This window comes from Chiloscyllium plagiosum, chromosome 9 (genome assembly GCF_004010195.1).
Source record: "Chiloscyllium plagiosum isolate BGI_BamShark_2017 chromosome 9, ASM401019v2, whole genome shotgun sequence".
NCBI classification, from domain to species: domain Eukaryota; kingdom Metazoa; phylum Chordata; class Chondrichthyes; order Orectolobiformes; family Hemiscylliidae; genus Chiloscyllium; species Chiloscyllium plagiosum.
The window spans coordinates 81,967,341-81,984,681 of record NC_057718.1 but is presented as its reverse complement, the minus strand read 5'-3'; the positions used below and the strand labels follow the sequence as shown (position 1 = coordinate 81,984,681).

The 17,341-nt window shown below is 40.0% G+C and overlaps 1 protein-coding gene across 2 annotated transcripts in view; it reads left to right on the top strand.

The window, feature by feature from the left end:
* The window catches only part of LOC122552982 (uncharacterized protein C6orf118-like), a 61,608-nt gene that overhangs the window by 10,362 nt on the left and 33,905 nt on the right, over positions 1 to 17,341 (top strand). The window contains exons 1-3 of one of the 2 annotated variants that reach the window (XM_043696334.1): positions 8,180 to 8,204; positions 9,686 to 10,418; positions 13,533 to 13,655. In XM_043696334.1, the coding sequence (XP_043552269.1) occupies positions 9,705 to 10,418; positions 13,533 to 13,655 (837 nt within the window). In that variant the 5' untranslated portion in view covers positions 8,180 to 8,204; positions 9,686 to 9,704. Of the gene's footprint in view, positions 1 to 8,179; positions 8,205 to 9,685; positions 10,419 to 13,532; positions 13,656 to 17,341 lie in introns of those variants that run through there. The other variant, XM_043696333.1, reaches the window with a different exon arrangement.

Sequence of the window (17,341 nt, the reverse complement as noted above, 5' to 3'; positions counted from 1 at the left end):
AAAGACGTTCTGGCTATTGAGGGAGTGCAGCGTAGGTTCACGAGGTCAATTCCTGGAATGGCAGGATTACCTTACACTGAAAGACTGAAGGGACTGGGCTTGTATACCCTTGAGTTTCGAAGATTGAGAGAGGATCTGATTGAGACGTATAAGATTATGAAAGGATTGGACACTCTGGCAGTAGGAAACATATTTCCACTGATGGGTGAGTGCCGAACCAGAGGACACAGCTTAAAAATACGGGGTAGACCATTTAGGATAGAGCTCAGGAGAAACTTCTTCACCCAGAGAGTGGTGGCTGTGTGGAATGCTCTGCCCCAGAGGGCAGTGGAGGCCCACTCTCTGGATTCATTTAAGTAGGAGTTGGATAGAGCTCTCAAAGATAGTGGAATCAAGGGTTATGGAGATAAGGCAGGAACAGGATACTGATTAGGAATGATCAGCCATGATTATATTGAATGGCAGTGCAGGCTCGAAGGAATGAATGGCCTACTCCTGCACCTATTGTCTATTGTCTATATGATGGCTGCATGGTGCCAAGAAGCCTGGCCAACACTGGGGAATACACAAACATCATATCTCTCGTTATTGTTCTGGCAGTGTACTTCTTAAAGAGTTTCAAGCACCTCTGTATTGGAGTGATAGAGATGTACAGCACGGAAACAGACCCTTCGGTCCAACTGGTCCATGCTGACCAGATATACCAACTTAATCTAGTCCCATTTGCCAGCACTTGGTCCATATCGCTCTAAACTCTTCCTATTCATTTACCCATCCAGGTGCCTTTTAAATGTTGCAATTGTACCAGCCTACATCACTTCCTCTGGCAGTTCATTCCATACACACACCATCCTCTGCGTGAAAAAGTTGCACCTTAGGTCCCTTTTATATCTTTTCCCTCACACCTAAACCTATGCCCGCTGGTTCTGGACTTCCCCACCCCAGGGAAAAGACTTTGTCTATTTATCCTATCCATGCCCCTCATGATTATGTTAACCTTTATAAGGTCACTGGTCAGCCTTCAACGCTCCAGGGAAAACAGCCCCAGCCTATTCAACATCTCCCTATAGCTCAAATCCTCCAACCCTGGCAACATCCTTATGAATCTTTTCTGAACCCTTTCAAGTTTCACAACATCCTTCCAAAAGTGGCCTAACCAATGTCCTATACAGCTGCAACATGACCTCCCAACACCTATAGTCAATGGTCTGACCAAGAAAGGAAAGCATATCAAACGCCGCCTTCACTATCCAAACTATGGCCATTCTTGTGTGATGCTTCACAGAAATAGAATTGTCTGGGGTTGGGATCAGTTTGCTCAGTTGGCTGACTAGATGTAGTTTGCAATGCAGAGTGATGCCAAAATCATGGGGGTTCAATTCCCTTACCGGCTGAGGTCATCATGAAGAGCACAGCTTCTCAACTTCACCCCTCACCTGAGGCATGATGACCCTCAGGTTAAATTCACCTCCTTTGTCACACACTGAGAGACTGGTCTGTTGTCATTTGGAAATATGTGACTGCTTAATTTCACTAAAAGCTGTTTAGTCCACATCAAACCCATACAAAAAGCAAAAGATTTTGACTTCTACAACAATTTTACTGTATGCAATATCTGACTACTGAAAAGAGCCAATATTTGAATACTCATCAGAGAAACTGAAATTAGTCTCCAAGACTATTTAATATGCTTTTGGAAGCAATCAATTGATAGAGCAAGCAATTCACCATTCCATTTTCTGACTAGCCTCAAAAATGAGTAAACTTTAACTGATCTCAAAGTTCAGTTTCCTTGGCAAGCAATTAAACTCTAACTTAATCAGCAAAAAAGACTTATTCTGCATTCATTGCATGATACTTATGTCCTAATAAATTTATTACAAATTTAACATGACCATTTGTATCATGTTGATTTTTCTCCCCTGAATTTTGAGGCATCCCAATTTAAACAAAAACATACAGTTCTATTCAAGCAGTTTGTGCTTCTTTTACAATTAAGGATCATATATATATATATTTGCTACACTATTATGAAAATAAAGTAATGTAAAAAAATCCTGGTTACATCTAAATATCAGCTTCTGTTACTTTGCCTGGATTTCCCATCCCAGAAAATAGGTGATGGGGAAAGAGGGTGAGCAAGAGGGGTAGTATAGGGAAGCTAATTACTTCTGTGATTACTGATATTTTTAAGACTGAGTTTTTATTGCTTAGCTGTTCAGCTGAATCACAGTCTAAAATGTGTACTTTTTAAAAATGTATAGTAAAATATTTTACTTGTATAGAAAATATCTTCTTATACATGTGTGGAACATGATTTTGAATGTATTCTGCTGTACAGGAGGCAAGCATTGTTCCAACCTTGATCATTCCAGCATCCAAATAACATTAAACGAGAGCAATCCTTAATTCAATATGTAAGACAGATCTGAACTGGTTATTTTTAGCTTTTCACCGGTGATAACATTAGCCTCTCTTCATTCCATCAGGCCTTGATTGCAGAAACTGTTGAGACAATTTCAAGTTGGGCCTAGATATTTAGGCCATTGACCACTTGGCCACAGTGTCTCCTCTTAATCCTATGAACCTCAGCGAGTGGGATCACACAACCCAAGTCAAATTCCTTTTTCAGTCAAGCATCTGGGTCTCAAACAGCCAGCCCAAAATCCCTAACCCTTTCATTGTACAAAGATCCTTAATTAAGTACTGTAAAAACATTAAAGCTTGTAAACACAAAACGTTGCAAAGATCAAGACAAAAGTGCTCAAATCTTTTCACTAGTATATTAGTCTCCTTCCAATTCAAGTGCAATCTGTCCTTCTTATTCAGGCCACTTCTATCCCAGAAAAGATTCCAATGATCCAAAAATGTGAATCCTCCTCTCCTGCACCAACTCATCAGCCATGCATTCATCTGCTGTATCCTTCTATTCCTACTGTCACTAGCTCATGACACTGGGAATAATCCAAATATTACTACTCTTGAGAACCTACTTTTAAAATCCTGCCTAATGTCCTTTATTTTCTGCTCAGAACCTCGATCTTTCCTTTTCCTATGTTATTAGCTCCAATGTGTACAATGATCTCTTGCTGCTCCCTCTCTTCTTTAAGAATACTCTGCACCCTCTGAGTTATCCTTAATTCTGGCACGAGGTAGGCAACACACTGTTCTGAAGTCTTGTTGTCCGTAACAGTGACTTCTATCTGTGCCTCTGACGAGAGACTTCCCTATGATAATTGATCGCTTGGAACCTGATGTACCCCATGTTACTTTTGAGGCCATCTCTGTTCCAGAAACCTGGCTGTCATTGCTACATTCCCCTAAGAGTCCATCGCACCCTACATTTTCCAAAACAGCATACTTGTTTGAGATGGGGATAGCCACAGGAGATTCCTATATTACCTTCTTTCCTCTCCTACCTTTCCTGGAGGTTATCCATCTACCTGACTGTATCTGTGATTTTTCTACCTTTCTGCAATTACCATCTATCACACCCCCGAGTTCCCATAAATTCCTCATTGCCTCTAACCGCTGCTCCATATGCTTCATGCAATCCAATAGGATTCACAACCAAACACACTTCCTGCAGACTTAATCATCAGTAACATGAAAACTCTTCCTAATCTCCCAATTCCGACACAAAGAGCAAATCATTCTACTGATGGCAATCTTTGCACATTAGCAACCTACAGACGCAGAAACTAGCATATCTTGGAATTTTCCCCTGATGTATGTTGGGCACCCCCTGAATGTCTTGCCCATTTCCTTCCTCCACTTTTTCATTTAAACCATTTGTATTATGGAATTGGAAGTGTATAATCCTGGTCAATAGGCTAATTGACCTTTAATTTTTATTTACATTGAGTGAGTGATCTTGACCTGCTTAACATATTATTACAGGCAGCTTGGGATGTGTAGAAAGATTGTGGATTGAGTACCTGACCTATTTTACATGTCCTCCTGCTAAAAACATGCCTGGCATGTAATGTCCAACTTCATATTCTATATGATTGATAAAATGCCTACTGAGCTTAAATCAGTGCTTCTCAAAGTGAGGCTTAGGGTTCCAAATGTGCTCCTGAAAGTTCTGAGGCAACAGTGGCCGCTGTGGAGTGCTGGCCAAGTTTTATAGTAATTCTGCTGTAATGGTTCTCGTTGAGGGGTCATCATTTATTTTCAAAATTTGAAGTGGGATCTCAGAGAGAGAAAGCTTAGGAAGCACTGACTTTAGGTTATCCTGATATTAGAGACTTTGTGTATGGCATTCCATAATATACAAAAATATTTATTCAACTTTGGATAAGCACATTGCCATGCTGCAAATGGGTCAGGACATGAAGCAGTCGGGATATCATATCAGCTTATTCACCTTGTGTTCCTTAAAAGTAGCAAAGATGGCCTGGTGTTTTAAACCTAACCATGGAAGGCCAATCAGGGAAACTTTTCCCATTATGTTGTGAAATGCAATGTCTGACGGGTTCCAAGTTTAATGAAGGAATTTGTGGGCGGCACGGTGGCACAGTGGTTAGCACTGCTGCCTCACAGCGCCAGAGACCCGGGTTCAATTCTCGCCTCAGGCGACTGACTGTGTGAAATTTGCACGTTCTCCCCGTGTCTGCGTGGGTTTCCTCCGGGTGCTCCGGTTTCCTCCCACAGTCCAAAGATGTGCAGGTTAGGTGAATTGGCCATACTAAATTGCCTGTAGTGTTAGGTAAGGGTTAAATGTAAATGTAGGGGTATGGGTGGGTTGCGCTTCGGCGGGTCGATGTGGACTTGTTGGGCCGAAGGGCCTGTTTCCACACTGTAATGTAATCTAATCTAAAAAAGCATTTGTAAGACTATTGTGAAGTGGCAGGAAATATAACTAATTGCACAGTACATTCCGTGGCCATACAAGGTATAGTGGGCCAAAATATTTCTGTGTGCTATATCATTTAATGATTCAATGAATAATGTCACATTGCTGTTTGTGGGAAATTGCCCTGCATAAATAAAGTTCTGCATTTTCTAAATTACAGCAGCAAGTACATTTCAGAAATACTTAACTAGCTGTCAGGTATCTTAGGACAATTGTCATCTAAGGCACTAATTCAATACAAGAGCTTTGTTCTTCCTGCTGCAGAAGGGTACGCAAAGAAGTGTGGTCTAGACTTATCTTTTTAAATGTTAAAATGATGCCCTCCATAAGCAGATTCCTTTATGGAAATACTTTATAATTGCAAGCAGTACTGTCTTAAGTATAAAATTATTAACCTTATGTGAAAAGATAGGTAACACACATACAAACCATGTTATAATTTGGGTGGCATGGTGACTCAGTGGATAGCACTGCAGTCTCACAGCGCCAGGGACTCGGGTTCTGTCTATGTGGAGTTTGCACATTTTCCCCGTGTCTGTGTGGGTTTCCTCCAGGTGCTCCAGTTTCCTCCCACAATCCAAAGATGTGCAGGTCAGGTGAATCGACTATGCTAAATTGCCCATAGTGTTAGGTGTATTAGTAAATATAGGGTGGGGGAATGGGTCTGGGTGAGTTACTATTTGGAGGGTCACTATGGACTTGTTGTGCCAAAGGCCCTGTTTCCATACTATAGAGAATCTAATCTAACATATGTAAAGACTTTCACTGGTACAACTGATTAGTGAAAACTGTACTAAGTGAACAAAAGTACTTTCTTTGGTTAGATAGATGCATGTTTCAGTTATCTAGATTGTAAGTCAGGTCATCTTTGTCAAAAGTTATAGAAGATTTGGTTTTCTTCCTTCCTGTGTATAGTCTACACTGAAAGGGTGGAAGAATTTTCGATCCACAAATGGCAGTTGATGCTAGATCAGTTGTTAATTTTAAATAAGAGATAAATCATTTTGTATTAGCAAAGGTATTAAGGATATGGGTCGATAAATGGAGTTCAGCCAGAGATCAGCCATGTTATCGTTGAATGGTGGAACAGGCTTGAGGGGTTGAATGGTCTACTCCTATTCCTGTGTTCCCTGTTTTTCTTGTTTGGTAAATTGACTATATTCAGTTTTGGACATCAACTCTCAATAAAGCCAGATCAGTCTTGGAGGTGATGCAACATAGACTTAGCAATGATGCAGAGTTTTAAAGAATTAACAGATGTTTCATAAATGTGGGTTGGATTTCCTTGATTTAGGAGAATGTGGGTTTATTTAGCCAAGGTGTTTAAGATGTTAAAGAATTTGGTAGTGTAGGGTGAACAGAGACAATGTCCACTGGGGAAATCACTCTTGGACTAGTTTAAATGTGGTCATTAAGAAGTAAGGCAGCTTATTTTCATGCAAAAGGAAATGGAAATATGGAAATCTCAGTCAAAAGGTTGTGGATGTGTAGACATTTGGAGCTCTCCAGGTTGCAGAATGTAGGTTTTTGTTAGGTTATGGTATCAATGGGTATGGGATGAAGGTAGGAAAATGGCATTGAATTACAGCTCCCCCATGATCGAACTGGGTCAAAAATCACATGACACCAGGTTCAACGGGTTGAGTTAAAAACACTAGCTTTCGGAGAGTTGCTCCTTCAGGTGAGAGTGAGAGAGGAAGACCTTAGACACAGAATTTACAAGGAAAAGGTGAAAGGGTCATACAACTCATGCAAACTAATTGGACACACATAAGATGACACCTAAATCTTTAAACAGTTAGATTGAAGATTTAAGAGCCATCTTAAGTGTGTTCAATTTGTTCGTATGAGTTGCATGACCCTTTGATCTTTTCCTTATAAATTCTCTGTCTCAGGTCTTCCTGTCTTGTGGTTTGTTCGCCGAGCTGGGAATTTGTGTTGCCACAGAACCACAACAACGAGCACCCAAGCTACAAATCTTCTCACAAACTTTGTCTTCTTGTCTCACTAACACCTGATGACGGAGCAGCGCTCTGAAAGCTAGTGTTTTCAAATAAACCCATTGGACTGTAACCTGATATTGTGTGATTTTTGACCTTGTCCAACCCAGTCCAATATCGGCACCTCCACATTAAGATCGGACTGAATCGAGCAGTTCGGGACATTTTATGTCCTCAATGTGTGTGAATATTACGAGACAGTATAAATGTGAAACTGATTTTGATGAGGAACCACTGGGAAATGAGTCTTGCAATAACAAATGTTACTCTTTGGTGCTGAAATACATTATAAAATGCAGAGTTAATCCATGGTCAGAGCACATGTTCCCAGAACCCAGTGGTGCAATATGTTGGAGGCAGGAGGTCATATACCAAAATCTACAGGAACACAGGCAACCAGAGTTGGCAGATCTGTTCTTTTAATACTCGTTTACTTTAACTTTCTGATCACCCTATCTTCAGCAAGTTGTGAGATACTTGTTTAAAGCTTGTCTGTTGCCCAGCAAAATGGTAAACTTCTGAAGGTTTGGATATGGCTGTTCAATATGCCTAATACTTGATACAAAAATATAACTTGGAAGAACTGTAGTTAGGTACTAAATTTTGATATATGCTCAAAACTGTTCGCTTTTTATTGATTGTAGTTTTTAGAATACAGTGTGAAAACAGGCCCTTCGGCCCAACAATTCCACACTGACCCTCGGAAGAGTAACCCACTCCCCTATTACTCCACATTTACCACTGGCTAATGCACCTAACCTGCACATCCCTAAACATTATGGGCAATTTAGAGTGGCCAATTCACCTAACCTGCACATCTTTGTTGGAGGAAACCAGAGCAAACCTACACAGACACGGGGACAATGTACAAACGCCACACAGATAGTCGCCCGAGGCTGGATTCGAAGCCGGGTCGCTGGCGCTGTGAGGTAGCAGTGCTAAGCATGAGCCAACATAGTTGCTTAAACGTAACCTTACCGTTACCTGTCAGAAGCAAATGAATAAGTAGGAATGTGGTTTTTGGAATTTGTCTCTACTTAATGTCACAATTACAGATAGAATGTGAGGAAATAGATGGTGACATCTTGAAAAATGTCTGTATGAAAGAGGAGGAAGTGCTGGGTGTCTTGACGCATAAAGTTGGATAAATACCCAGGACTTGATCAGATGTACCCCAGAACTATGTGGGAAGCTAGGGAAATGATTGCTGGGCACCTTGCTGAGATATTTCTACTCTCGATAGTCATAGGTGAGGTGCCGGAAGACTGAAGATTGGCTAACATGGGGCCACTATTTAAGGAAGGTGCCAGGGAATTATAGACCGGTGAGCCTAACATCAGTGATAGGTAAGTTGTTGGAGGGAATCCTGAGGGACAGGATTTACATGTATTTGGAAAGGCAAGGACTGATTAGGGATAGTCAACATGGCTTTGTGCGTGGGGAATCATGTCTCACTAACTTGATTGAGTTTTTTGAGGAAGTAACAAAGAGGATCAATGAGGGTAGAGCAGTAGATGTGATCTATATGGACTTCAATAAGGCATTCAACAAGGTTCCTCATGGAAGACTGGTTAGCAAGGTTAGATCACATGGAATGCAGGGAGAACATGCTATTTCGATACAGAATTGGCTCAAAGATATTAGACAGAGAGTGGTGGTGGAGGGTTACCTTTCAGACTGGAGGCCTGTGACCTATGGTGTGCCACAAGGATCGGTGCTGGGTCCACTGCTTTTTGTCATTTATATAAATGATTTGGCCATGAACGTAGGAGATATAGTTAGTAAGTTTGCAGATGACACCAAAATTGGAGGTGTTGTAGGCAGCAAAGAAGATTATCTCAGAGTACGACGGGATCTTGATCAAATTTGCCAATGAGCCGAGGAGTGGCAAATGGAGTTTAATTTAGATAAATGTGAAGTGCTGCATTTTGGAAAGGCAAATCAGAGCAGGACTTATACAGTTAATGGTAAGGTCTTGGGGAGTATTGCTGAACAAAGGGACCTTGGAATGCAGGTTCATAGCTCCTTGAAAGTGGAGTCGCAGGTAGATAGGATGGGGAAGAAGGTGTTTGGTATGCTTTTCTTTATTGATCAGGCATTAAGTATTGGATCTAGGAGGTCGTGTTGTGGCTGTATAGGACATTGATTAGACCATTTTTGGGATATTGTGTGCAATTGTGGTCTGCCTCCTATAGGAAGTATGTTGTAAAACTTGAAAGGATTCAGAAAAGATTTACAAAGATGTTGCCAGTTTGAAGTGTAGGGAGTTGCTGAAGAGGCTGGGGCTGTTTGCTCTGCAGCATCGAAGGCTAAGGGGTGACCTTATCGAGGTTTATAAAATCCTGAGGGGCATGGATAGGGTAAATAGACAAGGTCTTTTCCCTGGGGTGGGGGAATCCAGAACTCGAGGGCATAGATTTAGGGTGCAAGGGGAAAGATTTAAAAGGAACTTAAGGGGCAACATTTTCACGCAGAGGGTGGTGCGTGTATGGAATGAGCTGCCAGAGGAAGTGGTGGAGGGTGATACAATCACAAAATTTAAAAGGCACCTGGATGGGTATATGAATAGGAAGGGTTTAGAGGAATATAGGCTAAATGCTAGCAAATGGGACTTGATTCTGGTCGATATGGTTGAGAGGGACTGAAGGGTCTACTTCATCTCTATGACTCTATGTAAATATGGATAATGGAACAAGTTCAAGTTCTGACATAATACATAATACAAGATTTAGCAAGAAACTTTTTCATAGATATTTTGCAGATTGAGCAGTTACTGTAAAATTTCTGTATCAGATTGATATTTTATTTTATGTTATAGATTTTTCAGGTTTTACTTCACTGAAACAATGACATCAATGAAGAATAACTCAAAGGAGTATTCTGACCCACAAAAGAAAACACTCCGACAGCTACTCCATCAGTTGGAGAAGTCTCAGAAAGCTGACATTCATGCCTACAGCTTTGGACATTTAAACCATAGGAACCTGCATAAAATATCAAGGCATCACGATACCTCAGTGTTATGGAAGAGTGCAAAAAAACCTGCTCCTTTTAAGAAAGATAAAAAGTACAGATCTTTCCAGCAGTTAAGTGATGCCAATGTTCAGAAAATGACAGCTGCATTTGTTGACTGTCACCTGATGAGTAGTACGGTGCCAATAAAGCCTGCACGTCTGAGCCCTATCTGCAATCATCTCAACCAGAGTAGTGCCAGAACTTCTCAGAATGTCTGCAGTGATTCAGCAATCCCACAAAACAAGCCATGTTCAGAATCCCCACACACACAGGCACAAACTGTACCAGATCGTCTTGCCAAAGAGGAATTGGAACTATCGAACCTCATGCTCATAAAGCCTCGACTGCAGAAGTGTACAAGATCACATAGTGCCCATGGCCAGGACCATTTTGTTGAATCTTACTTGGTTGGGCTGACGAAGAAGGACCAATTCAGTAAGCTGCTCGAATTCGAGAAAAATATCCTAATGAAGCAAGATCTTCTAGATAGAGAGGCACTGACTGGTTACAAAGCAGTAGCAAAGCATGAGTGGAAGCTAACTCATGTAAGGGATGGTAATATTTTGTGGCTGCACTGTCATGTCTAATGCCATACCTGAAGATCAAAATAGGGAGGAAAATAGCATAAGGGCTGTGGCAAATTCTGTAAGTTAAGTATGTCTGACTATTTGTGGAATTCCACAGCCCCATAATTAGATTGAATATTCATTTTGTTAAAAGTGAATTTACTCTAATATAAGGTGTTTTTTTTTAACCTGGTGAAAAGCAGACAGATTTCAATTTATCAATGCATGCTATGTTTCAGTTCTCACTCATGGGATAGTGCTTACATTTTTTAGTGACTCCTTTTAGAATATTAGACTTAGGAAGGAAAAAACAAGCCATTATGTAGACACTACATCATCCAAAGGGGTAAAATAAAACAAACGGTTATATTTTCCTCTCAAATATTTTGTAGTTGATATGTTCACATGATCCTTCTCTGTGCAAGTTAGATGGATTGGCCATGCTAAATTGCCCTGTCATGTCCAGAGATATGTGGATTATTCTTGGTAAAATCCCCATGTGAGGGGATGTGGTGGGTTTGGGTGAAATGCTCTTTGGAGGGTTGATGCAGACTGAATTGGCTAAATGGCCTCTTACTGCACTATTAGGATTCTAAAATGAATGGTATTGCATTGGTGCCCGTTAGATTCTGCAAAATAAATACCATTGACTTAGATTAAAAAGGAATATGGCATGTGTTTTATAAAAGATAGTTCATGCAGTGTCACCCATTTTACACAATATCCAAAAGTTAATTTATACCTTATACAACAACAGGAAACAGTTTGTGGGGAGGTTTTTTTAAATTTGGAATTATCACCTGGAACTGGGCACACATTTGGAAAGCAGTTTAAACAAGTAATTGCAGCTGGTATAACGGAGTTAAACTATAAAGGGCTGTAATTTAAAGCAAACTGTGGGGAATTGATGAAGAATTTTGATGAATTAAATTCTAACCAAACCTTGTTGAAAATCTCAATTTTTTTTTTAAAATGCATTATAGGAAAGTGTAGGACTGGGATTGTTCTGAATGCAAAATAATAATAGTTTCACTTCTGTTGTGGGAGATAACAATTTTTGCTGGGGGTGATGACCAACTAAATGCATAATTTGATTCTTTGTTTACAAAGGAGGATACAAATAATAGGTTGGGCAATGCAGGGTTTAGTGAGCGGAAGAAACTGAAGGAAATCAGTTTTCGTGGGGAAATAGTACTGGGGAAATTGATGGGATTGATGGCCGAAAAAATTCACCGATAAACTATAACTCAGAGTACCTAAGGAATTGGCTCTAGAAATAGTGAAGGCATTGGTGGGCATCTTCCAAGATTCTGTAGAATCTGGAACAGATCCTATAGATTAGAGGCTAATACTGAGATGAATAGAGAACTGGTTGGCAGGAAGGAAATAAAGAGTAGGAATAAATGTATCTTTTTCGGAATGGCAGTCATTGACTACTGGAGTACCACATGGAACAGTGCTAGGACTACAGCTGTTCACAATATATATTAATGATTTGGATGAGAGAACTAAATGTAACAACTCCAAATTTGCAGATGACACAAAGCTGGGTGGGAGATTGAACTTTGAGGAGAGTGCAGAGATGTTTCTGTGTAATTTGACAAGCTCTGTGAATGGGCAGATGGAATATAATGGGGTTGAATGTAAGGCTATCCACTTTGGTAGCCAAAATGGGAAGGTAGATTAATACTTAAATGGCTATAAACTGATTGCAATGAATGTGCAATAAGACCTGGGTGGCCACATATACCAGTTGCTGAAGGTGCAGCACGTGGTAAAGAAGGCAAATAATATATTGGTCTTCATAATTCAAGTAAGGAGTGGGGTGGCATGGTGGCTCCGTGATTAAACAATTGTTTCACAGTGGCAGGGACTCAGGTTCAGTTCCAGCCTTGAGTGATTATCTGTGTGGAATTTGCATCTTTTCCCCATGTCAGTGTGAGTTTCCTCTGAGTATTCCGGTTTCCTCCCACAGCAGGTTAGATGAACTGGCCATGGTAAATTTGTCCGTGGTGCAGCTATTAGTAGAGTTGTTTAGGTTAGGTGGGTAAATGCCGGATTATGGAGATAGGGTAGGGGTGTGGTATGCTCTTCAGAGAGTGCAGACTAAGTGGGATAAATGGTCTCCTATCTGAATTGTAGGGATTCTGTGATTCTCAGGGATATCTTGCTGCAAATATACAGGCCCTTAGTGAGACCACACCTGGAATAATGTGTGCAGTTTTGGCCTCCTTATTTGAGGAAGGATGTTCTTGCAAGAGAGGGAGTACAACAAAGGTTTATCAGACTGATTCCTAGAATGGTGGGACTGACATATGGGTAGAGGTTGAATAAGTTAAGACTGTATTCAAAGAAGTTCAGAAGAATGAGGGGGATCTTCATGGAAGTCTATAAAATTCTAACAGGACTAGAAAGGGTAAATGCAGAAAGGATGCTCCCAGTAGTGGGAAAGTCCAGAACTTTCTAAGTTCTAATTCTAGGGTCACATTGTAATGATACAGGGCTGATATAATACATTTAGGACTGATGAGAAATTTCTTCACCTGCAAAGTGGTGAGCTTTTGGAATTAGCTACCACAGAAATCAGCTGAGCCCAAAACATGATATGATTTCAAGAAGGAGTTGGATGTAGCACTTGGGGCTAAAAGGATCAAAGGATATGGGGTTAAAGCAGGAACAGGCTATTAAATTTGTGGTTGACTCTCAACTACAATCCTGGCAGTTAGGGATGGGCAACGAATACTGGCCTAGCCAGCAATGCCCATATCCTGTGAACGAATAAATAAAAGGTTTAGAAGGTCATGATCTTAAGAATGGCAGAATAGACTTGAGGGACCAAATGACTTGCTCCTATTTTCTGTGTTTTGATGAAGAACAAAGAATATGACTGAAACAGTGGAAAGGATCTGACTACATAGACCAGGACTTCCCAAATGTTTTAACTTATCGATGCAGTTATTATAGTTGTTCAAGTATTTTTGTCTTATTTGTCAAAGTTTATTTCAAGTTGTTGTGCTACCTAAGTATCCTAGTTTACCTTATGATTGACCTCCATTTTAATCAGTAATTTCATTTATTATACTACGAATGCAGGAGCTGATGAAGATAGACCATCTCCCTAGACCAAATTTGAGACGTCTTCAGGTTTTTAGTGATGTATTTGAGGACATCTGTCAGGACTCACCAATACTTTGTGAAATCTTAAGAGAAATCAAGGTAATTTACAGTCAGAAAATGTGTAGTATTTGTTGTTTTCATTATGTATAAGTTAAAAATGGGTACGTTGAATCAAATAATTTTACAGCAAAAGGGGCCAAATCACCCATTCTGTCTCTCAAAGTGAACTAAGGTCTTGGCCCCTCTGCCTATATTGTTTCAGATGCTTTGACGAAGGAAAGCTTGTGATTTCAAATAAACTTGTTCGGCTATAACTTGGTGTCATGTGACTTCTGACTTTATTTAAACTATTTTGCCTTCTATCTCTTTCTAGACTGCTACTGTTTGATTGACCCCCCCCCCTCATATTAATAGGAGTTTTTCAAGAAAATATAATCTCTTTCCAGAGGCATGTTCACTCTCTGGTGCACTATTGGACTAAGAAAATGTTTTATTGCCTTTCCTTTGTGTACTTCATATTCCTAACATCTTCATGGATCTAACCACCTGCACCTCATCCAGTATATTTATCTAGCTTTTATATTTTCCACTGCCCTTTCCTGCTCTGCATATAATAGTCACATTCTCCATTGGCTAAACCCATCTGCTAAATATTTGACTTTAGTATCCACATCTGGCAGTTGTCTTTTTTGACCAGAGTAGAAAAGGATGGTGCTGGAAAAGCACAGCAGGTCAGGAGCATCCGAGGAGCAGAGGATTCGATGTTTTGGGCAAAAGCCCTTCATCAGGAATGCGGAGGGGGAAGGGGGATAAGAGATAAATAGGGAGGTGGGACTGGGGCTGAGGGGAAGGTAGGTAGGAAGGTGATAGGTGGCAGCAGATAGGGGGGATAATTGTGATAGATCAGTGGAGAGGATGGAGTGGATAGATGGGAAGGAAGATGGACAGGTCAAAAAGCTGAGTTACGGAGTTGGATATGAGATGAGGTGAGGGAAGGGGAGATTTGGAAACTAGTGAGATTGATGTTAACTCCGTGTGGTTGAAGGATCCCAAGGAAGAAGACATCTGACATCTGAAATGTCAACTGTCCTGCTTCTTGGATGCTGCCTGACCTGCTGTGCTTTTCCAGCGCTATCCTTTTGGACTCTTGACTTCTCCAGCATCTGCAGTTCTCACTTTCTCTTTTTTGACCAGTGGCCTCAAATGGCCCCATCGGTACTGATCTGTCCTTCATCAGACAAATTGTCATTGCACAATTTGATTCTGACAGCTCTGCAGCTCTACACTGAGAGCTTTGCAGCTGATTCTGACAGCTCTACACTAATACAGGCTGTCCATGCTGAGGATTTGTTGCAGATGGTTGGAGAGATACTTGGTTCCCAGTTATTTTCTATAACTCCTTCAATATTTGCAAACCTGCAATCTATATCAAGCAGTCTTGAAGAGAATACCTGAACAGTCAGGCTCCCATGCTGTCCAATTATTATTTTCTTGTCTTTATCAATAGCTGAAAATGTGTTGCTGGAAAAGCGCAGCAGGTCAGGCAGCAGCAAAGGAGCAGGAGAATCGACGTTTCGGGCATAAGCCCTTCTTCAGGACCTATGCCCGAAACGTCGATTCTCCTGCTCCTTTGATGCTGCCTGACCTGCTGCACTTTTCCAGCAACACATTTTTCAGCTCTGATCTCCAGCATCTGCAGTCCTCACTTTCTGCTAGTTGTCTTTATCAATAACCTTCTCCAGGTCTGTCCATTGTTTAAGTCCCTCACCCATGCAATAGTCCACACCCTCCTGATTGAACTGGTTGCTCATAGCCTTAATTTGTACCTTAAGCTTTGCTAAATTCTTTCTGAAATTTCAGCTTCAATGAATGTCTTTCTGCTCCATTCTTGGAAAAAGTAGAGCTACTTGTAGTCCCTTACCTATTAGTGATGGAACTTCAGAATTCTTACCTAAAAGCAAACTGATATAGATTATATCCTCCAACTATCTGCAACAAATCCTCAGCATGGACAGCCTGTACTAGTGTAGATGATAATTTATGGTTTAACCGATTTGTCAAAATTTTGAGAGTTGTTTGTTTTGTAATGCATGGTTCTTTTCAATTCCCCCATTGTTAAAAGTGATTGCTGCTACAGTATTCGTGCTTATTATGTTCATATTCACACGAATCTCAGAATTCATTGTTAGCAACTTCCCTTCTATTATGTGTGAGAAATTTTGCTAGTGGTCTATGTCTGGTTCCTATTCACTTTTCCAATACCTTAACCACAGTTACTTTACGATGACTTCTTGTTGTCTGACAAAATGTGGTTGCCAAAACTACAAAATGTAAAATAAATTTTTTTCTATACCTTTATCCTTCAACCATTACCTCAATGAAATCACTTGCTAAGGTTAGTCTTACTATCAACCCTTATTACTGCATTCTCTCCTGAAAGTTTTAATGTTTTTGGAGGCTTGATACGCAAATTACCAGTATAATTTTAACACAATTGATTTTTTGTCTTCTAAGTTTCTACCATTGATATTAATGTCACTTATTTAATTTCTTCAGTGGAGAGGCTTATGTCCTAGTAAAGGAGTACAATTGTCTCCTGATTATGTAAATCACAAATTCAGTTTTTCCAAATACAAAAGCTTGATAAAACTGGATATGCTTTCTTCATCACTGGCCTACTTTATATCAGCAGTATTTCACTGCATACTGCATTTGTACTCATAAAATTATTGATTTTGGCTATTTTACAAAGAATGATCACCCTTTTCAAAGGTTTTAGTGTGTCATCGTTTCCAAATTTGAAACTAGTGAAACCCTCAAATTCTTTAACTTTGTCCTGATTCTTATTACACCAAGAATCTAGGCAGCAGTTTATCCAGTCTATTCTACCCACTGTTTAACACTACACAAGTAGAAGAATCTGCCACCATCACATCCATCACTGAGCTGAAACTTTCTGTGACCATTACAATGTCCTTTCTTTGATCTGTGTATTCAACTTCTTCCTCCAAATCGTCCATTTCATATTTAGTTTAAATTACTCTGTTGTACACTGTGGGACAGTTCATGGTGTAATGGTATTTTGAATTGCATCTAAAATTTGATTTCTGGGGTTTGCTCACTCATTGTAAATCCCAAATTCTGTTTGCCCAAAACAACCAATAGCATTTCTGTCCTTATTTCTCTTTGTTACGGTTTTCCTTTCGTACTGTTGCCCATCTATTCCATTTTCAGTAGTATTGCCAGTTGCTGTCTTTGCACTATGAATGCTGAAGGAAAGGAATCCTTTTCTTGGAATCTGTAATGCTCCTGACATTTGATCAAGCAGCTTAAGTTTATCCACAAATTTACCTCTCATCAAAACTATCTGACCAAGAAATCTGTCCATATTTGATACTTTGGCAAAGTCCAATAACTTAAATGCCAGATCAGATTACTGAAATATCATTTGAAAATTCCACGGTTTTGCATACAATCTACTTAATTGCATTATGTACTCCCCCATAGTACCATCCTCAGTTTTTAAAAAATTTAGCAAAATCTGTCTGGGCCTCCATAAATCAATAAATGATCTTATTGATAAATTTTATCCATGAAAGTTGACAATTTGTCTAAATTTTCATCTGGGTTCGAATCATCAGGCTCTAATTTCAAAATAACTTTGATTTTTATCCTGCTTTTGTAGGGTAACAAAAGTGCTAAGGCCGTACCTTCTTTCCTCTTTACGAAAGAAGTAACTCAAGTCCACATGGTTACTTAAGTCTTTCACTGATTACAAGGCTGAT